This window comes from Ascaphus truei, chromosome 8, assembly GCF_040206685.1.
Source record: "Ascaphus truei isolate aAscTru1 chromosome 8, aAscTru1.hap1, whole genome shotgun sequence".
In the NCBI taxonomy this organism is placed as follows: Eukaryota; Metazoa; Chordata; class Amphibia; order Anura; family Ascaphidae; genus Ascaphus; species Ascaphus truei.
In genome coordinates, this window is record NC_134490.1 from 23,786,157 (window position 1) to 23,811,812 (window position 25,656).

At 43.6% G+C, this 25,656-nt stretch overlaps 2 protein-coding genes across 3 annotated transcripts in view; one reads left to right on the forward strand and one right to left on the reverse strand.

The window, feature by feature from the left end:
• LOC142501234 (beta-microseminoprotein A1-like) overlaps positions 1 to 24,091 on the reverse strand; it is a 34,262-nt gene extending 10,171 nt beyond the window's left edge. Inside the window, exon 1 of one of the 2 annotated variants that reach the window (XM_075610825.1) lies at positions 24,070 to 24,091. In XM_075610825.1, coding sequence (XP_075466940.1) covers positions 24,070 to 24,075 — 6 coding nt within the window. In that variant the 5' untranslated portion in view covers positions 24,076 to 24,091. Of the gene's footprint in view, positions 1 to 345; positions 468 to 24,069 lie in introns of those variants that run through there. The other variant, XM_075610826.1, reaches the window with a different exon arrangement.
• Positions 13,449 to 16,567, forward strand: LOC142500905 (uncharacterized). Its single transcript, XM_075610178.1, has 3 exons — positions 13,449 to 13,758; positions 15,197 to 15,274; positions 15,638 to 16,567. The coding sequence occupies exons 1-3, from the start codon at positions 13,482 to 13,484 to the stop codon at positions 16,498 to 16,500; spliced, it is 1,218 nt and encodes a 405-aa protein (XP_075466293.1). The 5' UTR covers positions 13,449 to 13,481; the 3' UTR covers positions 16,501 to 16,567.
• Positions 24,092 to 25,656: the final 1,565 nt, after the last annotated feature.

The window sequence follows — 25,656 nt, forward strand, 5'->3', positions numbered from 1 at the left end:
TATATATATCATACATACACATATATAAATATCCTTATTTATATAGTTCCATTAATGTACATAGCACTTCACAGTGACATAATCATATAAATAACAAATCAACAAATATATATATATATATAGTGCTGTGTGCTGGGTGATGATGGGGAAAGGCGGGGTTGCAGACCTGCCTAAGACATGCAGATGAGCATACAGTTGTATTTACATTTGCATATATATATAGATATATACACATACATACAGGTTTCTTATCAACATATTAATTTAATTTATTTCTCCGTTTCGGATATGCTGCTTGAGTATTTTAGCCCCATGTCTTTCCTGTCTATCAGAGCAATGACTTACCATTGTGTAGCTTCTTAATCCTTCCAGACACTACAGATGGCTTGCACTGCTGCAACATTTATAGTCACAGTGACAAGAAGATCTACAGTCTTTCAAGTTTAGCAAACACTTGCAGTAATAAATTGACAACAGTGCAAACAAATAAGCCCAAGTGACTCACAGTAAATCAACATCATGTAAAAGGTGTGTCAAATATACTGTATTAAAAAAAAAGTGTATACATCCCCAGTGGAGGGCTGCTCCAAGTTTTAAGACCTTTTTGTTTTTGTTATTATAGTCTTTTATTATGTAATAGTATGTATCCTTATAAAAAGAAATGGATACAGGGTTTTCCGGTGACGTCACCTGGTATGGCTGTGTGAGGAGAGTGCTCCGCGGATCCTCTCATATAAACGTGAAAATCAGCTCTTTTCCCTCGACTTGTCTTCCACCCCAAGGCTGCCTAGGACAATCAAACGACCAGCAATGTCCAACAGGCTAAAAAAACAACAACAAACCCAAGGGGTTACGAAATATTTCCCTCCGTCTCAGCGAAGCTCAGAGGCAGCCGAGGAAAACCAAGATGGCGTCAGCCCACGTGGTCCTGTAGCCCTGAGAGGCAAAGGACACCGATCAAAAGAAAGTCCGGAGCCAGAAAGAGGAATCACCCGGGCATATATGGAGAAGCTCTTCTCCGCCATGCACGACTAACTCCATGCCTCCCTACAAGCAGATCTGAGGAACGCAGTCACAGAACTGAAACAGGAGATTACGGGCCTCACGGAGAGAACTTCTAAACTAGAAACTAGGTTAGGAGAGGCCTTACATCGCCAATCGGAGGCAGAGGAGTAAATCATCCAGCTGGGTGAAGAAGTCTCCTATCTGAAGGATGGGCTGGAGGATAAGGAAAATAGGGGCCGACGCCAGAACTTGAGAATCCGAAATATTCCTGAGTCGGTCCTTCCTGACCTCCTCCGCCATACTTAAAGAAACTATTCAACTCAATCTGTGGGGACATTGAAGAAAGGGACGCGGAGATTGATCGGGCCCACCGCGCCTTAGGCCCTAAATCAGATGATCCCCGCCGCAGGAGGGATGTAATAATCCGCCTCCACAGTTACTCCACGAAGGAGAAACTCATAGGAGCCTGCTGCGAGAAGGACTGCATACAATTTGAAAATGAGTCCTTGCAGATATTTAATGATTTATCTAAAATCACAATTGCCCGCCGCCGTGAGCTCCGGCCTCTGACTGCCCTCCTCCGCGAGAAGGGAGTCAGGTATCGCTGGGGATTTCCGTTCAAGTTGATCGCCTGCAAAAACGGAAAATTTCTTACCTTAAAATGCCCCGCAGATATGTACCAATTCACCCATGCGCTTGGCTTGTCTCCTCCGCCCTCCTGGAATGAAGAGAACACAGGCCCCAGGAGCCACGCACCCAAAGAAGCTTCGAAGCGATCTACGGAACCCCGCAAGTGGCCACCGCATCCAGGGTATAGGTAATATTTGGTGGACATGTCCTGGAATCCAGAAATATTGGATTACCATGCAAACCTTAATAGAAGAGGTAACTGACTTCACGATACCCATTGATCCACTGACCTACCTACTGGCTAGGCCAATAGAGGAAATTGACCAACCATCTAGGAAATTGATCTCCATCATCCTCACCGCGGCAAGATGTGCGGTTGCGTCCTCCTGGAAGAAGGTGTCACCCCCCTCCCTACAAATAGTTTTTAAAAAAAGGGTGAATGAAGTTATGCTCATGGAGAGACTGACTGCCTTCCTTACGTGCTCGACGGAGGGCTTTTATAAAATATGGGAGCCTTGACTTAGCCAATGACTCCACTTAAAACTCACCTAATTTGGCCTTGGACGCAAAAGACGGCCTTCAACCCGAGCAGACGAGCCCCGACAGCGGAAAGGGGGATCCCCCACCCGTCCCTCCCCCTCCTTCACTGCCACCTCCTTTCCCCTCCTTCTCTTTTTCTGGCCTTACTCTCACTGGTCCATTATGTGGACCAGATGTCTCGCCTCCTATGGCGAAACTCTTCTCTATCTATCACTCTCTCTTAAAAAGAAAACCCCATTTTGTATTAGGCTGCCGTTGCATTTCAATGTATGTAAACCATATAACCTGCCTAATAAAAACGTTTGAGAAAAAAAATGGATACAGTGCGCTCCAGTGGTTGTGTATATGAAATGAACTACAATAAAAAATAATAAAACAAGGTTCAGTCCAAATAAATGAGAACAGTAACTCCTACTGCCTGCTGGGTACTTATTGAAGGAGGGAACCCCCTGAGTCTCCTCCAAATGATGCCTATATACAATATGATAGAAGCGCATAGGATCATAAAAAATAGCCAAACATTTAATAATATACTAAAAACAATGAATATTGCACTCAATAGGAGTGTCTAACATAGCTTATCTGAGTACACAGTCCAATGCCAGTGAGGCTGGGTGGGCTTCATTAATTCTCTGCAGACTTGTTAGTTAGAGGTTTTGTAGCCTCCACTTGCAGTGATGGAAATCCCGCCTGTTGGTAGTCTGCTCTTGTGGCGTTCCTCTGTCATGTGTTGGGGGTCCCTCACCCTCCTGTGCTGGCGTCCCACAAACGTCGCTTGGTGCCTGTTCCGGACGGAGTCTAATGACATCATGGTTTCTGCCTCCAAGTCTGTGCCTGCGTGTAAGTGAGAGACCTGCCCAGCACAGCTGATCCTCTCTCCCTGATCCAATAGGTGGGATTTTCATCATTACAAATGGAGCCTGTAAAACCTCTAAATAACAAGCCTGCAGAGAATTAATGGAGCCCAGAGCCTCACTGCCACTGGACTGTGTACTCAGATAAACTATTTTGGACACTCCTATTGAGTGCAATCGTCATTTGTCACGAACGGCACCATGCGAGCATGCGACATGCATACGGGACAAGGGTTAATACTCACGCCCGCAAGCGCTCCCAATTTTCACCTCTGTAGAGGTCCATCAAATGGACAATATCTTCTCTACAGGGCAAGGATTAATACACAACCCGCATGCTGCCCCACTCTTCACCTTCGCAAAGGTCCCTCAAATGAGTTCTATCTCTCCTGAATCTGTCCCAACATACCACTGCCACAAACAGCACACAAGTGAGCACGTGACTTAGATATGCAACCAGGGTTAATACACACGGCTACTCTAGCCAACTCACCTTTCTCCTCTGCAAGGTACCTCCAGTGAGTTAATATTAACCCCTACTCAATTGCAAATCATATATATCCACTGCCACCACCTGAGGTAGGTATACAAACAAGGTGTCAAATTAATATTTGACAGGGCCCAGGTACCTGTGTATTATAGAAAAAACTACGCACTTTAACACACCAAAATCAGTTGTAGCAAAATGTGTCCGAATAAGTAAATACTCTCCCCAGAGCGTGCAACATTTCATTCAGAGCCCAAAGAATTACTTATTAAATGTTTATAATATATAATATATATATATATATATATATATATACAGTGTTCGACAAATCACCCACAAATCTACTCGCCCAACCCAAAAATCTACTCGCCACCTAGTCCCGCCCCCAACCCTGCCCCTAGTCCCGCCCCCAACCCCGCCCCTAGTCCCGCCCCCAACCCCGCCCCTAGTCCCGCCCCCAACCCCGCTTTAAAATAAAATATATAAATAAAATACATTTAATAAATTCCTAGTCAGAACAACATTCGTTTTTGACATAAATGTATTTATTGTATTACATTATACTACAATTAGTCCTTGTTACATGTGTGTGTGTAAATGTCGGATCTAGAAATAAAAGCCAGGTGTGAATGACTAGTTTCCTGAACCCCTTAACCAATGTCTGGATGTCCCCGCTTCACAATATCTAAAGCAGCAATCCCACCTGGGATCTTACCTGATCCGCAGTCCCTCAATGTCCAGGTACGCTCATTCCCACAATGTTATACATTGGGGAGGTGTTCATTACCTGTCTTCTGGGTTAGGGGGGGGTTCCGATGTCTTCCGTGTGAAGCTTGAGCCAGATCTGGAAGAAAGCAGTATAGGGTAGTTAAGATTTCGGTGTAGTATAGGGCAGTTAAGATATATAGGGTAAATAAGAGATCCAGAGTGTGAGTGACAGAGAGAGAGAGTGTGGGAGTGACAGAGAGAGAGAGTGTGGGGGAGAGAGAGAGAGTGTGGGGGAGAGAGAGAGAGAGAGAGTGTGGGGAAGAGGGAGAGAGCGTATGGGGGAGAGAGGGAGAGAGAGTGTGGGGGAGAGAGGGAGAGAGAGTGTGGGGGAGAGAGGGACAGAGAGTGTGGGGGAGAGAGGGAGAGAGAGTGTGGGGGAGAGAGAGAGAGAGTGTGGGGGAGAGAGAGAGAGAGTGGGGGGGGGGGAGAGAGAGAGTGTGGGGGAGAGGGAGAGAGAGTGTGGGGGAGAGAGTGTGGGGGAGAGAGTGTGGGGGAGAGAGGGAGAGAGAGTGTGGGGGAGAGAGGGAGAGAGAGTGTGGGGGAGAGAGGGAGAGAGAGTGTGGGGGAGAGAGGGAGAGAGAGTGTGGGGGAGAGAGGGAGAGAGAGTGTGGGGGAGAGAGAGTGTGGGGGAGAGAGAGAGAGTGTGGGGGGGGAGAGAGAGAGTGTGGGGGGGAGAGAGAGAGAGTGGGGGGGAGAGAGAGAGTGTGGGGGAGAGAGAGAGTGTGTGGGGGAGAGAGAGAGTGTGTGGGGGAGAGAGAGAGAGAGTGTGTGGGGGAGAGAGGGAGAGAGAGTGTGGGGGAGAGAGGGAGAGAGAGTGTGTGGGAGAGAGGGAGAGAGAGTGTTGGGGAAAGAGAGAGTGTGGGGGGGAGAGAGAGTGTGGGGGAGAGAGAGAGAGTGTGGGGGAGAGAGAGAGAGTGTGTGGGAGAGAGAGAGTGTGGGGGGGAGAGAGAGCATGTGGGGGGGAGAGAGAGCGTGTGGGGGGGAGAGAGAGAGTGTGGGGGGGAGAGAGAGAGTGTGGGGGGGGGGAGAGTGTGGGGGGGAGAGAGAGAGTGTGGGGGGAGAGAGAGTGTGTGGGGGGAGAGAGAGTGTGGGGGAGACAGAGGAGAGAAACGGTGGGTGACACACACAGAGGGTGGGTGATACACAGAGAGAGAGGCTGGGTGAGTGACTGGCTGGTTGAGTGGTTTGCTGGGTGAGTGGCTGGGTGGGGCAGGGGTGACTGGGTCGGTGAGTGACTGACACTGACTGGGGGTGGGGGGTGACTGACACTGACTGGGGGTGGGGGGGTGACTGACACTGACTGGGGGTGGGGGGGTGACTGACACTGACTGGGGGTGGGGGGGTGACTGACACTGACTGGGGGTGGGGGGGTGACTGACACTGACTGGGGGTGGGGGGGTGACTGACACTGACTGGGGGTGGGGGGGTGACTGACACTGACTGGGGGTGGGGGGGTGACTGACACTGACTGGGGGTGGGGGGGTGACTGACACTGACTGGGGGTGGGGGGGTGACTGACACTGACTGGGGGTGGGGGGGTGACTGACACTGACTGGGGGTGGGGGGGTGACTGACACTGACTGGGGGTGGGGGGGGGTGACTGACACTGACTGGGGGTGGGGGGGTTACTGACACTGACTGGGGGTGGGGGGGTGACTGACACTGACTGGGGGTGGGGGGGTGACTGACACTGACTGGGGGTGGGGGGGTGACTGACACTGACTGGGGGTGGGGGGGTGACTGACACTGACTGGGGGTGGGGGGGTGACTGACACTGACTGGGGGTGGGGGGTGACTGACACTGACTGGGGGTGGGGGGGTGACTGACACTGACTGGGGGTGGGGGGGTGACTGACACTGACTGGGGTTGGGGGGTGACTGACACTGACTGGGGGTGGGGGGGTGACTGACACTGACTGGGGGTGGGGGGGTGACTGACACTGACTGGGGGTGGGGGGGTGACTGACACTGACTGGGGGTGGGGGGGTGACTGACACTGACTGGGGGTAGGGGGGGTGACTGACACTGACTGGGGGTGGGGGGGTGACTGACACTGACTGGGGGTGGGGGGGTGACTGACACTGAATGGGGGTGGGGGGGTGACTGACACTGACTGGGGGTGGGGGGGGTGACTGACACTGACTGGGGGTGGGGGGGTGACTGACACTGACTGGGGGTGGGGGGGTGACTGACACTGACTGGGGGTGGGGGGGTGACTGACACTGACTGGGGGTGGGGGGTGACTGACACTGACTGGGGGTGGGGGGTGACTGACACTGACTAGGGGTGACTGACACTGACTGGGGTTGGGGGGTGACTGACTGACTGGGGGGAAGGTTACTAACTGGGGGGGTGACTGACTGGGGGGGGGGGGTTACTGACTGGGGGGGTTACTGACTGGGGGGGTTACTGACTGGGGGGGTTACTGACTGGGGGGGACCTCTGGTGTCACACACATACACATACTCCCATACACACATACATTCATTCACACACACACACATTCTCCCACACACACACACACACATACACATTCTCACACACACACACACATACACATTCTCACACACACACAGGGGAGGAAAGGCCGCGACCAGCACCACGCAAATCCCCCACCCACCCGCGCCCATCTCCCGCTCGTGTGGGGGGCAGGCCGACATCCCCCCCCCCCAATCAGCAGGGTGGGTGGGAGGCACGTGGCGAGGTATCCCCCACTGGGCGCCCCAGGTGACAGTCTGCCGTGCCGTGCCGTGCCGTGGCCGCCACTGCCCTGCTCCCCTCGCCGGCATGTCACAGTGCCTGGCCAAGCTGCAGGCTGCTTCTTCCCCCCCAGCCCGCGGCGGCATGATGCTCGTGGCGGGGGGGGGGGGCCAGGCCGACATCCCCCCACCATCATGAAGGTAGGTGGCGCATGGGAGGCACGTGGTGAGGGCCGAGCCCCCCCCCCCCGCAAGCCAACCGGGCTGCAGCAGCGGGGACCTCCCGCCCCTGACATCGATCGGTGGATCGAGGGGAAGGGGACAGGAGCAGGAAGAGGGGAAGGGAGCAGGGGACAGGAGGAGGGGACAGGAGGAGGGGACAGGAGCAGGGGACAGGAGGAGGGGAATGGGACAGGAGCAGGGGACAGGAGAGCTTCCGCGGTGGGGAGTAGGGAGCCATGTGGGGACCAGGGGGATCGCAGGGAAGGAGCAGAGGGGCCGCAGCATGGAGAGTACTTACCCTCCAACAGAGCTCCAGGCAGAATGGCCGCTCGTTGGGGGCGGGCTCATATAGAGCCTGGCCGCGCGCCCACAAAGCCTGGAGCGCGCGTCAATCAGGAGTCAGGTAGGGAAATTTCAGCGCGAACGGGGGAATTTAAAAAAAAAAACACGTGTGCTGCTTGGGCCAATAGTTACTCGCCCGGGGGTTAAATCCACCCGCCACGGGCGAGTAAATGTATACAATTGTCGAACACTGTATATATATATATATAAATACAGCGCTTAGGTTACAGTAAAGGTATTACAAGAAACATACAATTACAATAAAATGCAGAACAGCTTCTTTAAATAAAAGGGTAAAACATAACAGAAAATCCTATACATTACCAAATGCCATAGATTTTCCCCAGAGAGGCCACTGGTTCACGAATATGAGAAATCACGAATTTAGTCCTAATTTCACCCCTGTTGAGATCTAATTATTATAATCCTTGCTCAGACTGTAATACAATTCTTTCCCATTGAATACAACCTAAACACAGCCCCTGTTGTAAATCAACTGTGAGATCCACGGTTTTACGACCGAGAAACAAAAACTCCTTCCAAAGACATTTGTATCTTGTCTCCATATCTCCTTGTACTCATAACTGCACTTCTGTAATACTTACACACACGTGAGACACATCAATACATTCACGCACTCATGGTGGATGCAACAAGTGTAAATATGATCATCTTAATCCCAAATCTAGGTGACAAATCAATATCTGTTCCATATAATCTTTTAAACATACAGTGTGTGGTGTCTGAACGTGCCCCTCAGTGACACGGTTACAGATGTGTTACTTTTATTATGCAGATGAGGTAACATCACAGGATATTCTAATTTTTTTAATAAAGTCACTCATGTTGAATACTTTTAGCCACACCTCTTTAACCTTGCAGAACCATCTAGAGACTGCCTTTGAAGCTTTCTGTAAGGAGACCACATTTACAGAAAGTTGTCACAGGGGTCATATTTTACACCCGTCTCAAGACACTGCCCTTATCTCGACTATCAGCCAAATACTGTACAACCCATCTGGCCCTTTTCCGTGAGCCATACATGATAACCCACCAGTTACGGTCTGCTTGAACCATAGCACCCACCAGTGTCAAGCCTTTGCTTGTCATAAACCCAATATATATTATATTTTTAAACTCAGACTGTAGCTCATTAATCCCTTAAGCACCAAAGGGATTAAAATACCTGATCTCATGATATTATCATGATATCATTGTTTTTAGTATATTTAGTAAAGTTAGGCTATTTTTTTATGATACTGTTCTCCTATGCGCTTCTTACATACTGTATATATGTATCATTATTAGCATGTAATTAGTAGTCCACATGTGGCAGATCCACGATTGTAGTTGTGCTATGGGATCGGAGCACTCTATAACCTGGATGTGAAGACGCTGTATCACGTGCATGACGTAATCTGTGGGCAAGAATTGTAAAGGAACTTTTTCTTCCCAGAACATCACGACCCCCTGAAGAAGCTACAGCGCTAGTGAAAGACACAGGGCAGCATCAGAGGGGACAAGCCCGGCATAGACGCATCATGACTTTGCGCAGACAAGATGGTTACATCGGGAAAGCTGGAGAGGATTGAGGCTACAAGAAGCCAGTACATGAGTTCTAGCAGCGTGGATCTTTTGGACCCCTCCTGTGTGTCCTATATGCCTGATACCCATTTATGTTTGTGCGTTTTTAATTGTATTACATATATATCCTCAGTGAAACTTTTTTGCACTATGTCTTTTCCTCTCTCGCTTTTGAAGTAATTTAGGAGGACAGGGTCAACCATACAGACCCCAAAGCAAAGTATTATCTTTAAAAAGCTGGAAAATCAACGGCACTTGTGAATGTATAAACTATTTATTTACTGGAAATACTGTTTTTTTTTTAACTTTATTGTACTATTTGTATACTGTGTTTATTCCCATATTTACCCTGGTTGGATTTGCACCCCAGGACATGTTTGAAAAGTAAAACATTAACAAATTAAATCTTTTATTATTTGCTTAACAACATTATGCACATTTATACGTTTCAGGCAAGGGAATGTAAACATCATACAGTCTACATGACATTAATGTTTAATGTTTACCAACATTAGGGACAGGCCGCTCTAAGGTTGCCCAATATTCTTATTCTGGGTGGGCCCCAGAGATAGGAGGGTAAGCGCAAGATTGAGCCATCTGTGCTGAAGCAGGGATATCCTTAAAACCTGACCTGTTGGTAGCCCTTGAGGACTGCAGTTGGCCACTCCTGGCATAGAGATTTGGTGGCCAACAGGCAGTCAGCCTGTGGAGAATTTACCTGTGGCCCTCTGCCTTTGTAGGAGGTAACTCCAGGTCAGGTGTGTAGAGGCCTGCACAGACGCTGTCGAGAGGTAAGGCTGCAGGTCGTGAAGAGTAATATGCAGGTGCTGGTTACAGATCATACCACTGGCATAGTATAAAAAAAGGAACACCGTGACTCAGAGAGACTGAGAATCACAAAGACAAAGAAGGGCGTTTTTTCTGCACTAGTAACCTAATTAATATATATTGCACTTTAATATTTAAAGTGCAATCTGTATTATTTTCAAGGGGACTTTTAGATGACCCAATCTCTCAAACCAAGGTCATCTCCCTTTGTGCACTGAACACTGAATGGGGTTCTCGTAGGAAAAAAAATTGCTTTCCGGGGGTTGAGTTTAAAAGGGTTGGGAACCACAGGTTTAGATCTTACTCTATCATACCAACAGCAGCTAGTAGTCTTTCAAAAGGACTTACTAAGCAGGAGTCCATGATTGGCAAAAGTGATCTGGAGTCAGTAGGCAGATGTGAAACTGTCCAAAACGGATCACTTCTTCAAACCTTTCAGAAGCAGAATACAGACGTGTTCAGCATGTGTTGTTTAGACGTAGAGGTGCAAAGACTGGCATTCAAATGGGCTCTCTTCCTCAGATGGGCACCTGCAGGCCACCTCTCAGCTTAATACCCGCAGGTGCCTCAACTCTCACTTGACAACTGAGAAGGAGGGGGTCTACAATCAAGCCCCCGGTGGACCCTAGATGTTCCAGTCCAACACTGTTGATATAACTCCAAATTGCTCACTGATTAATTGGGGTGGAATTCTTCTTTAACAAATTGTTAAAAATATATTTTAGAGCAACTAACAATATAATATCTAGCAGCTGTCAACAGTATTTGTATCTCTCAAACAGAGATTCACATGATCGCTAAGCACATCATTTATATATATGAGATTAAGATTGCAGTCCACCTGATCTTCTGCGTGTCACTTTATGCTAATATGTCTTGATCTTCCTGTATTTCCAAAGCAGGTGTCTCAAAACTGAATCAACTCCTCTGCACTTAAAGCATTTTCCATCTGCCTTGGTTTTAAAATTTTGCCTTGGATTTTGGCAATATAGGCACTAAGGATAATGCAAAATTTGGTTTCGCTCAAACTAGATCCCTTACTGCTTTCGTCACGTTATTAATGCAACTAAAAGGAAATCCACATTATCCAAGTCTGGAAAGTTAAGGTTCCACTTACAGTACATAATATTGAATGAATGCTTTCAATCTTTCATTCCTGCAATACGTTTGTTACTAGATTGGTGGAATATTTGGTCAACTTCCCCAATCCTATATTTTTCTAGATCTAGCTCCATCAACCCAAAAATGTGGATTTAGTTTAACAAAACTTTATTTATATAGAAGTGCAGAAATTGAACATCTTTGCCTTGTTCAACTACCCAAAAGGGAATTATTTATAAAAACTACCATTTGTGATCAAAGATGCTGAAGGACTTAAATACAGAACTCCAAAATGTACCTTCTAAACTACATGTTTTGACCATATCAAATGCTTTTTCATCTGAACCAAGAATAAAAATTGGGTCTGTTTGACCAATTTTTATTTTTCTACCTTTCCAATTTTTGATATGCGTATAATTGCATTATAACCAACATTTTCCTAATATTAGAAGTTCAATACGTTCCAATTACAAATTCTGTTCGATCTTTGTATCCAGTAACATTTGCTTTAGTCTACTACCCAAAAGTTATTGTAAATCAAGATTTCGCAAAGAAATTGGCCCACATGAAACAGTAGACTTCGGGTCTCTTACTGATTTATGGATCAGATATAAAGCATTTGCGAAACAGAAATCCTTTTCCAACTTTCCACCTTCCCAGAATACTTTGTAAACCTTACATAGCGGAAAACAGAGAAGCAATTCCTGCACACCTACTGTACCAAATTGGCCTAAAATATACAGGTGACATTTCAACATTTGGTTGAACCTTTTTGGAGTCATTTGGTTGCACCTTTTTGAGCAAAACATGATTCAAGCCTGCTAACTCCATCACAGAACACTGGGGTAAATTACTTCAAAAGCGAGAGAGGAAAAGACATAGGGCCTCATGCAGTAAGCGGCGATTATGTGAAATCGGCAAGCTTATCGATTAGTCATGTTATTGGCGTTTTTCCCTCTCCGTATGCAGTAAGTGCCGAATACATTCAAAATCAACCTGAAAACAAATCCGCCCACTCTCACGATGATGAGCCGATCACACACAGGTGTATCGGCGTGCGTGGCGGGGTGCTGTTAGGTTGCACAATCACAAATCTTGCTGAATCAGGCGAAACAAGCATGTTTTTGATTGCGCGCCATATTTAAAGGCAACGTGTACTGCTAATCATTCTCTGTGTTGTTGGGAGTGAGAGAGAGAGAGAGACGCACAGAGCTGGACGATTGAAGATTTGCATATTGACTGAGAGACTTGTTGTGTATTGGGTGAGCTTTGTCCTTTGTTGTTTTGTTTACATCTTTGTCTTGTTTTATATGTGGAAGTGGGTCGTGTGATTGCCTGTACATTTCTTGTCTGTTTTTTGTGAGTGCTGGAAGTATGCCCGCAAAGCGTGGGAAGAGTGATGCTGGTGGGAGTGGGAGTGCTACTCGTGGGAGTACGCGTCGGAGTGAACGTACTGTTCAGGGGAGTGATGTTGCTGGTGCACCGAGTGGTGTTGCTGGGAGTGGGAGTGCTGTTGCTGGGAGTGGGAGTGCTGTTGCTGGGAGTGGGAGTGCTGTTGCTGGGAGTGGGAGTGCTGTTGCTGGGAGTGGGAGTGCTGTTGCTGGGAGTGGGAGTGCTGTTGCTGGGAGTGGGAGTGCTGTTGCTGGGAGTGGGAGTGCTGTTGCTGGGAGTGGGAGTGCTGGTGCTAGGAGTGTGAGTGCTGGTGCTAGGAGTGTGAGTGCTGGTGCTAGGAGTGTGAGTGCTGGTGCTAGGAGTGTGAGTGCTGGTGCTAGGAGTGGGAGTGCTGGTGCTGGGAGTGCTGCTGGTGGCGCAGTTGCTGATGGGGTGTCTGGTGGTGGCGTGCTTGCTGGTGGCCAGCTTTTGGAGGCTCTTCCATTGGAAGAAGGAGAGTCCAGTCAGCACCAGCCAAGCTCTGACCCTAAACCTGCTCGGAAAAAACGTGTGGAGAAGCCACGTAATCCTCGCTTCAATGACCAGGAAAATAGGGCTCTTGTCACTGGCATTCTGGAGCACTATGACAGTCTCTATGGACATTTAGTAGGTAAGTGTAACTTTACATTTATTATTCAAATACATGTGATCCTAGGTCATCTGAGTTTTGTTCATATGCAAATATGGGTACACAATATCTTTCTATGTTCATTAGTGTGGAAACACAGCTTTTTATCATGCCTTACAAGGACAAATAAACACAGGCGGTCAATTTGCCAGAACTGCATACAATATGAATGCAACCTTGCTTACATGTATAGGTTTAGTAGTGAATGCTCATGTGCTGCACATATTACACATAAAACAGCATGTTTGCTATCTCTTGGAACAGCTAGCAGTGTAGGAAACTGGTGCTTATATTATTATTAATTTACCTCATATCTTTTATATGTTTTTCAAGGGCGGACAAGTGCAGCAAGCAAAAAAGAAATGTGGGACACAATAGTCATTGGTGTCAATGCCTGTGGGAATAGTGTCAGGGACAAGTATCATTGTCGGAAAAGATTTGATGATATTAGGTCCAAATTGAAAAAGAAAATACAAGACCAACGCGTGCATGCTACTGGCACTGGAGGTGGGCCCACACCACAACGTCTCATATTGACTCCATTGGAGGAGCTGCTTCGGCCAAAATTACTTACCGTCGTCGTGGAAGGCTTGGCTGGTGACCGTGACATTGGAATTTATCCGTCACAATTTCCAGCAGGTGATAAATATTACTGTACTAGGCGTGTCGTTGCTTACAGTTATTTTGCATAGTTACACTGCTTTTTATACTGTCTTCACAATATAAGCATACCTGCATCTATATATGTATATGTCTGATTCTGTATATATATATCTCAAAATAGACATATATGTAGTAGTCCTACTAAAAGCAGTAACTAATATAGCACGTGCCATTGCGTGCTCATTTACATGTGAATTCCCAAAATGCATAGCTGCAGTGGAAGCAATTGATGGTGGGCGAAGATGGGGAACAACAGGGTAGTACACATGTGTAACACATGTTCATGAGAAATTATTAGTAGCTACAGGTACAGAACAGAAATATGTATCATATTATTGTGTATTTTATTGATTTTACTCCGACAAACATGACATTACTGCCTATTTTAAGCATGCATCAAAGAAATTGCATGTAACGGCCTACAAACATCACTGGCACTAACACATCTATAGTTGCTTATGAAAAGGTCCATTTTTGCTTTATGTCATATACAGACAGCATAATGAGGCACACGTATCATATGTTATGTCATTGTTTTCATAACTTAAACACTGCAGATGACTACTTAGCTCATCTACCATTGTGTTAAAGCAGCTGCAATTAATATCTCATCACAGCATACACTTCAACAGAGGGGGTGGGGTTCAGCACACACACTAATTACAGCCTCATTTCACGGTCAACTTAGTTCACACCATTTGCACCTGTTTCAAGTCATTGAAAGGTGTGGCTGATTAGGCTTTTTGGGGAAGGGAATACCTTTCTTACAACCTGAATAGCACAACTGAAGTTAATCACACTCATTTGAAAGCTTAACTCTAGCTACTAAATGCCCCAACAACTCATTACTTATCAAAGCGTACGTCACACATTAGTTCACTCATATCTATAGTTGAACTACTATGAAAGACACATTATCACACACTGCATGTGTTGTCTTGTTGAGTCACAGCCACATTCAGGTGTGCCACATCTTCGATTAATGTACCACACATATCCTCTACCAAAAACAACACTTTTTGCAATATGACCACCTTCATGATAACCATTGTGAATGGTCATCTCATGATAGTTATGTACATTATGATACTGATATCACTACACAACATATGATTTTTAGGTACAAATTTAATGTATTTTTCCTCACGCATTACTGCAGAACCATAGTATGTTGTATGTTAGGGAACTCAAAAGTTCTAAGTACACAGGCATGTACATTGTTATTAGGGAACTCAAAAGTTCTAAGTACACAGGCATGTACATTGTTATTACAACTATTTATGTTCACTTTCACACACACATTTTGGGTTAAGGAAATGATGCTGTTAGATACTCATAAATACAGAACATACAATAACTGTTTGTTCAATATTTACACATGTAAATGTAAAACTAATGTTATTGTTATATATAGTTGCCCCTGGAGGACATGTGTCACCTGAGATGGAACAAGTGTCTTCACCTGGGTCAGCCAGCTCAACACTACTAGAAGGTGAGTGTATCATTTGCTGGCCATATAATATGTGCTCTTCTATATGTTATGTTGTCATGTGCATTATTTGTTTTGCACATCTTCTTTAAATAGGATTACTTAGTGTCAGTGAAAATTAAGTGTAAGGCAACATGTATTGTGTTAGTGATGTTAATTATCATGTAGGACTTCTGAGTTTAGAGCAACTTTTCATTCATTCATATTTCATACTGAGTCCAAACATTATTCGTAAGTCAAGGTAGTTTTTAATGAGGTTATAAAACGTATGCTAACATGTTAGGTGTTACTTAGGACACAGTACAATTACATAGTAACACAGCATACATTAACATGCCATTTAATAATGTGTACATTTCTTTTTAGAACATCATGGTGATGAGGATGATGAGTATGATGAGGATGACGCCACAGAAGAGACTGAAATACAATCATGTGACCATGAAGAGGTGCCAATAGAAACTGTTGTACCGCCAAATCGTCCATCAACTTCCACATACGATGCAATTGTAGCTTCAGAGGGAAAAATAGTGGACGCAGAAAATCGTCGCCATTCAGACATGATGACAGTGCTGGAAAGGATGATTGGACTGCAGGAAGAAACAGTATCACAATTGGCACATCTCCACAGAGTCTTCATTGAAGTGCCTAAACAGTTGCAAAAAATCAACACCTCATTCGAAGCATTAGTTGTTCAGCAAACACAAGCTAATTACTGGAGAATGACTAATGTACCACAATTCAACACCTCCCAGCCAGGATCTGTTCATGCAGGTCAGTTTTCACCACATTCATCTGATATTCATTCACCAGGCCCAAATGTTACCGGTCAAGTAGCAGACATTGCTGTGCAGGTTCCTGATGACATCCTACCGCTGCCATCTGTACAAATTCAGCAGCAGACACCTACAAAGGAGGCGACAAAAACAAAACAAGACACACATGAAACAGACCAACCATCACTTGTGCAGTGTCTACCAACTTGCTCACATGTGTCACTGGGCACAAGCCCTGTCCGTGAACAGTCACTACCCACAAGCCCTGTAGGTGAGTCACTGGCCACAAGCCCCGTAGGTGAACAGTCACTGGCCACAAGCCCTGCCCGTGAAGTGCCAGAGGCCACTCAAAGTGGCTCTGTTGTGCCTAAAGTTGGTGGCAAAAGAAAAAGGAAAATTCAAGAGACAACAAGCAGGCCTGTTACTCGCTCGCAAAAGGAACAAAAAAAATAAATGTTATAATTCAGAAAATATGTCTTTGGCCTTGTTTTGTTGACTTCAGATTATCTAATTACTATTGTATGTATGCTGAAGACTGTGTTGTTTCCAAACTTTCAACTATGTTCTTGTACACGTGAAGTTTTGGAAATGTTAACACTCATAATTAATTGTGTTATAAATATTTATGTTGTAATCGTCTGTTCAGTAATGGTCCACCAGGAGCCAGTTGCTAAGTTTAGAGAAGCTGCCATTGACTTTGCAGCAAAACATTGCATTTGGGTGTGTTAATTGATGAAAGAATTGCATATGCATATTAGTCACATGCAATTATTAAAACACCTAAGTAAGTGCAAACATCTTTCTTGTACGTGTACAGCAGGATTATGTGTAAATTATTACTTACCTTTGCCTTGCTTGGCCATTGTAATTTTGTCCTTTAATCAGTTGTGTGTTCGTTTCTATAACATCTCAGAATGTATAATAATATATATACACACACACACACACACTGAGTGAGTGTGAGTGTGAGTGTGAGTGTGAGTGTGAGTATATATATATATATATATATATATATATATATATATATATATAGTACTATATAAACTGGTATACACAAACTAATACACTTCATGCTTCCTTGTGAAAACACTATTTTAATAATACAGGCCTAATGTTTGAGAAATATCCTAAGTATGAGACTCTAACAGTATTGTGCTTAAACAAATGTTTATTACTTAATTCAATCATGTTTCTCACCATTTAAATAGGTTTCATACAAGGTATACTTAATGCCATCAATGTTGTGTGTACTCCTGCAATATAAAAAAAAAAAAAATATTATATATAAATATATATATATTTTTATAAGAGATATATTTTTATATATATATATATATATATATATATATATATATATATATATATATATATATATATATATATATATATATACACACGTATTTAAACTCATGCAGACAGGGAGTTAACCAGACTTTCACATACACACAGAAATGTAAGCGGGGAAAAAACATTTCTTTTTGCAGGTGTGTTTTTACTGATATGCCTGGCTAAGAAATATTTTCACACACTGGTCTTTGTTAGTTTTCAAAAAAACACTATGTGAACGCATTCACAGTCTAGGGATGTTTTTCACAAACGAGATAAAAGAAGGAGAAATGTTTCTCCCACAGTCCCATATCACGAACCACAACTGTTAACCCAATTAGACAAACAAATCCAATTGGCGTTTGAAAGAAGGAGTCAAAGTAGTTAGTTTTGTTGACCTTGACAAGGAAAAACAGGAGTTTGTTAGCCATTCAGCACATTCATTTTGATGAGCAAATAACACAGACCTGCACACAGCTTTTGTGCTACTCAGACATGGCTGATGAATTCGTTAACAATATTAATCCCCTTTTAGGGTATAAGTACATGATCTGTGAAGCCATCTTGAACAGTCGCGGACAGAAAGCAAGCACACGCCAAATCGATGATTTCATTCGAGCAAAATATCCTTATTACCAAGACCGTAAGCATGCACGGAATTTTAATTCCTCAATAAGATTCACTTTATCAAGTAATGACTTTTTTGAACGTGACCAGGATAAGCTACAACACACCTATGGTTTCTGGAAGATTGCCCCGGAAAAACAATTTCTCCTGAAAGACGGCACTTATATTGTCGTGAAAGGCATATTTATTCCTAATGGCAATAGCAATGTATCCGCTACTACTGATCCGTTTGAATCGATACGTGCTGCAATATCTGCAGCCTCCATTCCTGAAACCCACATTGTACAAGAACAAAAGTACTATGATTATGTACCAAGCCTTTCAGCTGAAATTGCATTGGAATGGGAACCGGAAGAAATGAACCTACCTCCCGACCAATTATTTGAAGAAAGCAGTGGCGATTCCTATGAGCGCATCCTGGAGGAGATATGTGCCATACTGGATTCAGCGGTTGGGTTAAGCGTGGATGAAAATGGCTTGCATTTCTGGAGCGACCAGTTGCAGCCAGGCGAAGAGTTAATTCTAGAAGAATGGTAAATATAACAATCGTTATGCGTTGACTCTGCGTTTAAATTTTTTTTTTTTTTGTAACCACCATTTTCACTTTCAATGCGTGGATACAGCGTAACATTGCAGACTGCATAACATGTAGCGATCACAAACAAATTGTTTCCTAATACAATATAGTAGGACCTGAAAGAGTAGTACACATTGCTGACGGAATAAATATACGTACTTTCCTATCCCTTTAAACATATTAGCAACATTTTACCATTACTCTAACACATACCTGTTTTGTTATCATGCAACATCTACAACATTGAAAACCGGGTCCACCACGTATGACGTGGGACCCTTGTCATGGGCCAAGGCGTCCTTAAAAAGGATTAGTGATGTAAGTCCCGCCCCCAAGCGACGTGCGCGCCTCAAAGCCTATTGGCTGTCATGTTTTGTTATAGTAACGGTAACTGCAGTGTGTGATGCGTGCGGCTCAGTGTTTGTAGGCGTACCCTGGGCGTTAGCCGAATGTTAATTGAGTGGGAGGAGTGTTAGCGTGCGTTTCACGCTGGCTTAACATGACGTCACACGTATTGCATTTGCGCATTGTGTTATCGGCCGTGCTTTCTGTTCAAACACGTCTGTTTAAAAAGAATACAGATGTACTCGTTTAGAACGAATGTAGTTTCGTCTTCATTGTATTTGAAATAAAGATGTTATGTTTACTGGTATTTTCAACATGTATTGAACGCACAACGTACGCTTTGTTTTGCGCATGCGCTAACAGTTAGTGGAGCCAAGCGTGAAGTGCGTGCGCACACAAAGATGTGCGCGCACATCTTTCAGTATACAGGCAACGTTCACTTCTTATACATAGTTATGCCTGCTACAAATTTAAAGAAACATTACATACTGATGAACAGTTTTACTTCTAACATATAAGTGACTGACGTGTGTATCTACACAATCATATAGAGCTGCGTAACGCGTTGTCACGGATGCATATCTAGTAAGGTGCCATCTTTGACCATCATGTGTTTGCTGTATTTCAGAGATGTCGGGGAAGATACAATCGGATCAATGTATGATTTCAGAAGAGTCTACCTTTATATGAGATGATTGTGAGGAGGAGCCACCGACTACTATACTACATATGGAACTAATTTTATATTGCTTGCAGCGCTTATTAACAAACAATTAAAAATGTGATACCCTTATGCCTATATTGCATAAGCACTTAATTAACATAATGATGTTGCAAAAGAGTGCCTCATGAATTTTTATTGAGTGTTCTTTAATGACTACTAACATTTTATGACATGGTGTGTTTTATATATAACAACCATTCCCACTCTGCTAACACATTTGTGTATTCTAATATGTAATGGAACGTATGACTGTCGAAACTATGTAACAATAATAATAATAATATGAGCATGTTCATGTATAGGGCTGCTAGTTGTACGCAGCGATTTACAGACACATGTTTCAGCCTGAGGTCCCTGGCCCGTGGAACGTACAAATGTTTTTTTGCCGCATGAGGCACAGGGAGATAAAGTGACTTGGCCAAGGTCACAAGGAGCCCACACCGGGAATTGAACCAGACTCCCCTGCTTCAAACTATCAGTGCCAGTGTGTGTCTTTACTCACTGAGCCACTCCTTCTCCCAATGTAAAGGACACTTACAACCAAGTAGCCATTTATTTTTAAAATCTCTTGTTACATGGGTATGTAGATAAAATGGTTTGGGACTGTAGCAAATAATGTTACTGGCCAGATGTTATGGTCCCCTCCAATGCATGATGTTCTGAATATGACATCACCATCATGTTATGAAGTACGTTTCTGTGTATATTTCATTAACCTAACTAACTATAGTTTACTGTGTTTATTAATCGTTTAGAAATACATAGTATAGTCAATATGATGATATAAGCTACCATAATAAAGCTGGTGTTATCATTTGTCGGTGTTATACATGGATCCTACACCAATTGATAGAGACACAAACAGTTGTCTTAAAAAGTGTGTCTATGCTAGTGATGAATGTGCTCCCGTAAGTAAACAAATAAGTACAGTTATCCCCTTTTCTCCAACCACCTCTATATTACATGAATGGAAATTATAAGGAAACATACATAAAATGTGATGAAATGTGAGTAATCATTTTGTAATACAATGCACATGAAAGCTCAAGAGTAGCTAAATGCATATACATGATACAGAAAGTACATATATGTAACATTTGTGTTTAAACCAATATGTTGGGTTTTTAGTTCCAATAATTATAGGAAGATTGAGGTAGCCACATCTTATGAGAGATGTCAGCAAATATACATACCATGATCAGTCATACTGGAGATATACCTATAATGCAAAGGAACAATATATAAATTGCAAACATTGACATGCCATCTTCAGTACCGTAAACAACACAGCAAAGTGTGTATTTGGTGTTAAATGTACAACACCATGTATATTTCATGACATTCAAAATGTAAATCTGCCTGGTGTACACATCATATGGATGTACATGTTACACTGCACCAATAACATTGTATGTAAGCATACTAGAAGCATGAATGATTATGGGCATAATATGTGTTTTGTCTTAGCATAAGGAATAACACAATGCTAAAATATTATTGCTTTGTTACCCAAGTTGTATTCACATACACACAACTAAAGTACAATTGAAGAGGGATTATATAACCTGTGCAACAATAACATACCGGTGCCACATCCCTTTGTGCACACAGCAGAGAAAAGAAAGGTGTGCAACCCATATTCATCTGTGTCCTAACAGAAGGTTATATAAAGAAACATTATTGTTAATATAACATAATTAAACTATAAAAGTAGTACTAGGAACATATGAGTTTGTACTTACAAGAAAAAAATGAATTGATGAGATTCTGTCGTGTCTGGCCACCACTGGCTGTTTGTTCATTTTCAGCAGCTACATGGGTGGGATGCTCGTCTACCAAAGCCTCAGCTAGGTCTGACTGTACATTGTGCCTGAGTGCAACATTGTGCAAAATGCAACAGGCAAGGATAATATCAGACACTTTTTGAGGCTTGTATAGAAGAGCCCCACCAGTTCTGTCCAGACACCTAAACCTGGTCTTGAGTAGGCCAAATGTCCTCTCTATAACAGATCTTGTAGATATATGGGCTGCATTGTACCTGTCCTCTGCTTCAGTTTGAGGGTTTAGCACCGGAGTCAAGAGCCACGGCCTAATTCCGTATCCTGAGTCACCTATAATGAATGGAGCACACATAAGCTGACATTAGTGATCAAATTGTACAATGCCAACATTCCTAAATCAACATGTGTTTTGTGTTAGAACATGTAAATATGTACTCACCCAGCAGCCAACCAGGTTCAAAATGTCCCTCTTCGAACGCATGGAAGACTGAAGAGTTCCTCAGGATAGAGGAATCGTGACTGGAACCAGGGAACTTGGGTACCACATGCATTATCCTCATCGTGGCATCACATACCACCTGTACATTGAGTGAATGGTAGTGCTTCCGATTGCGGTACACATGCTCACTCTGACTAGGTGCAATCAAAGCAACATGTGTGCAATCGATTGCACCCAGCACAGATGGTATCCCTGCTATATTATAAAAGCCAGTCCTGACTTCCAGCCACTCTGTTGCCTCTGTAGGAAAATGAATATAATTCCTAGCGCGTCTATTGAGTGCATAGAGAAACTGGGTCAAGGCCCGCGAGAATGTAGATTGCGAGACCCCGCCCACTATGCCCACAGTTGTCTGGTATGACGCGGAAGCAAGATAATGTAATGAGCACAGCATTTTAACAAGCCCAGGGACTGCACGACCTCTGGCTGTGAAAAAATCTAAATCCCCCCTTATCTCCTGATAAAGAGCTAAGATTGCTGCTGAACTCAAACGATAGCGACTTACAATCTCCTCCTCACTCATCCCATCTAACAGGGTTCTCTCCCTGTACAGACGCGGACGAGGCACAAGTTGTCTCCTCTGTCTTCTCCTCTGATCTCCTGTCCCTCTACCTGTCCCTCGGCCTGTCCCTCTCCCTGTCCCTGTCGTATCCGCGTCACTGTCACTGTCCCTCGGTGTGTCCCTACCTTGCCCTATATCATTCTCTTGATCATCAAGCATGTCATAGAAAAGAATGTTCCTGCGTCTCCTAAACATTCGCAACATTTTGAAATGAGTAGCTGTGAATGAGCAGGTAATGTGCGTCCTTTAAATAGGTATGTGATGATGTCAGGTGACATAGTAAAATGCAAGGTGTTACATTAACATAATAAAGTACTTCTGTGGCAAGCTGTGTGCACTTGTTGTTCTAAGTATTTGTTGTGTGTATTCTGCAGGGAATGATGATATTTGGCAATGATGTGACGTGAAGCTTTGTACAAAGATTGCTTGCAAATAAATAGTTGCATGTGCAATGCATGTAACACTTGTGAACGCAAGAGTCAGTCATGTAATGAGACAAAAAGGCTGAGATTGACGTGGGAAAAGTTTTGTGTAACATGTGTAATTATCCATGTTATTGTGACATGTTGGCAACAATGAATAGTCGTGTGCATATGCATGCATTTGTGTAAGGAGGATAGTTGGTATAGAATGAGTTTACAAGGTGTCCCAATGCTGAATTACTGTACATGTGTGTATAAGTTAGGTTGAAGTGCTTGTAATGCTACGGTTACAATGTAAACATGCAATGTGATTGAGCGTCCAATAAGTGACGTCATGAAAATAGGGAGGACCCAAAAGTATATGTAAACATGAGAAGACAGATGTACATGAACGTTTAAAGATGCGTGTCACATTACAAGCATTGTGTAATGTAAAGGAAGATGAATATACTGTGTATGTGTGACATGTGTGACATGTGTGACATCATGTAAATAATTGTCGCTGAGTTGAGTAAAATGTGTGATATGATGTGAGGTTCTCCTTTAAGAGTGTAGTATAGTATTTTCCCTTGCCACATCATCACATGATGAGTAATGTGACCCGCAAATGCTGAAAACATGTAAAAGTCGAATGTTATGCAAATAAGACACATCAGCTGTGACACAATGCAGGGAATGCCCCCACACTGTCATGCAAATCCCCCTTGTATTGTGAGCAATGAAACATAAACAGTACTATACTGTTATACGTCCCCGCTCCATTGACTTCCATTGATGTACAGAACGTTCCGGCAGCCTTAGCGATCGTTCTCCCGTCCAAACTGCCAACTTTAGTTGGCGGGAGAAATCGGCCATAACATCTCAATTTCGTAGTGCCGATCAGCCCCGATAAGCTGTTTTTTTTTGTTGAATCCAGCCGATTTAAAAAAGTGGCGATCAGTGTCGAAAACAGGCTTATCGGCAGGCGACTGGCCATAACCAAATTATCGGCTCCGAAACCTGGCGATATGAAGCACTTATCGGCGCTTACTGAATCTCAAACCCAATTTTGGCTATAACATGGCCATATTTCCCTTATCAACGCTTACTGCATGAGGCCCATAGTTCAAAAAAGTTTCACTGAGGATATACAGTATATGTAATACAATTAAAAACTCACAAACATAAATGGGTATCAGGCATGTAGGACACACAGGAGGGGTCCAAAAGATCCACGCTGCTAGAACTCATGTACTTGCTTCTTGTAGCCTCAATCCTCTCCAGCTTTCCCGATGTAACCATCTTGTCTGCGCAAAGTCATGATGCGTCTATGCCGGGCTTGTCCCCTCTGATGCTGCCCTGTGTCTTTCACTAGAGCTGTAGCTTCTTCAGGGGGTCGTGATGTTCTGGGAAGAAAAAGTTCCTTTACAATTCTTGCCCACAGATTACGTCATGCACGTGATACAGCGTCTTCACATCCAGGTTATAGAGTGCTCCGATCCCATAGCACAACTACAATCGTGGATCTGCCACATGTGGACTACTAACTACATGCTAATAATGATACATATATACAGTATGTAAGAAGCGCATAGGAGAACAGTATCATAAAAAAATAGCCTAACTTTACTAAATATACTAAGAAAAAAAAGATATCATGATAATATCATGAGATCAGATATTTGAATCCCTTTGGTGCTGAAGGGATTAATGAGCTACAGTCTGAGTTTAAAAATACAATATATATTGGGTTTATGACAAGCACAGGCTTGACACGGGTGGGTGCTGTGGTTCAAGCATAACTTAACTGGTGGGTTATCATGTATGGCTCACGTAAAAGGGTCAGATGGCCCGCGCAGATGTGACTGAACATGGCTGCCCCCCTTTTTAAAGGCTCCTCTCCCTCATAGCCCCTTTTCTTCCACAGATTTTATTATTGGCTGCTCTCATGTCCATTTCAGTCACATATTCAGAGCACATTGGAGAGGAACCTGTCAGGGGCAGTGTGACTGTGTGGTTTCATCACACAGGGGGTTCAGTAGTAACAAAGTACCCTTATTATGAAGGGAAATTGTGAGTGCACATATTCCCTAGTGAAAAATAATAATACTTACAGATTTATTTTAGTTCTGTCACCACTGTTAGCACTCACCACCTCTTCAGTGGAAAGTGAAGCACAGACTGACACAAGGGCGTATAATACCTTTATGCTAATTCACCTTAGTGTCAGTCTTTACTTCACTGAATTATTTTACTGATTATTTTTCTGATTATTTTTCTATTCCCGTGAACAAAAAAATAAATAATATTTGTGAATTTAGCATTACAGGTACACAATTTTTACTAATAACAACACGATGTCATTACATGTGTATGTTATTAGCTTGTCTGAGAAATTACAGGTGATATAGACCTTTATCACCACACCAAGCAATTGGTTATAAAAGATGCAGTGACAAGTGCAATTTCTCACCTAATTTCACATTAGGGTGTATTTGTTCTAAAGTAGCTGAATTATTTTAATTGACTATATAAAAGGTCAATTTTACTCACTTACAAACTACCTACACAATACCAATCAATTAACTAGGGTGTGCACCAATCAAGAGAATTTACATTTCCTCTCAGCTACCTCCTATTGTTTAAATTACCATAATCCTCAGGTTGCACCCCTTACTTGATATACTCCTTATATCAGTGCAGTTGCAGCAAAGTTTCCCTTCCCCCAAAGTTTATTTCTATTAAATTACCATTAGTCAGATATCTG

Bases quoted from the DNA above. Each gene is read 5' to 3' on its own strand.
- LOC142500905 (XM_075610178.1), top strand. From the start codon at position 13,482: ATGTGGGACACAATAGTCATTGGTGTCAATGCCTGTGGGAATAGTGTC. The intron at 13,759-15,196 runs GTGATAAATATT...TGTTATATATAG, and splicing joins TCCGTCACAATTTCCAGCAG to TTGCCCCTGGAGGACATGTG. The intron at 15,275-15,637 runs GTGAGTGTATCA...ATTTCTTTTTAG, and splicing joins CAGCTCAACACTACTAGAAG to AACATCATGGTGATGAGGAT.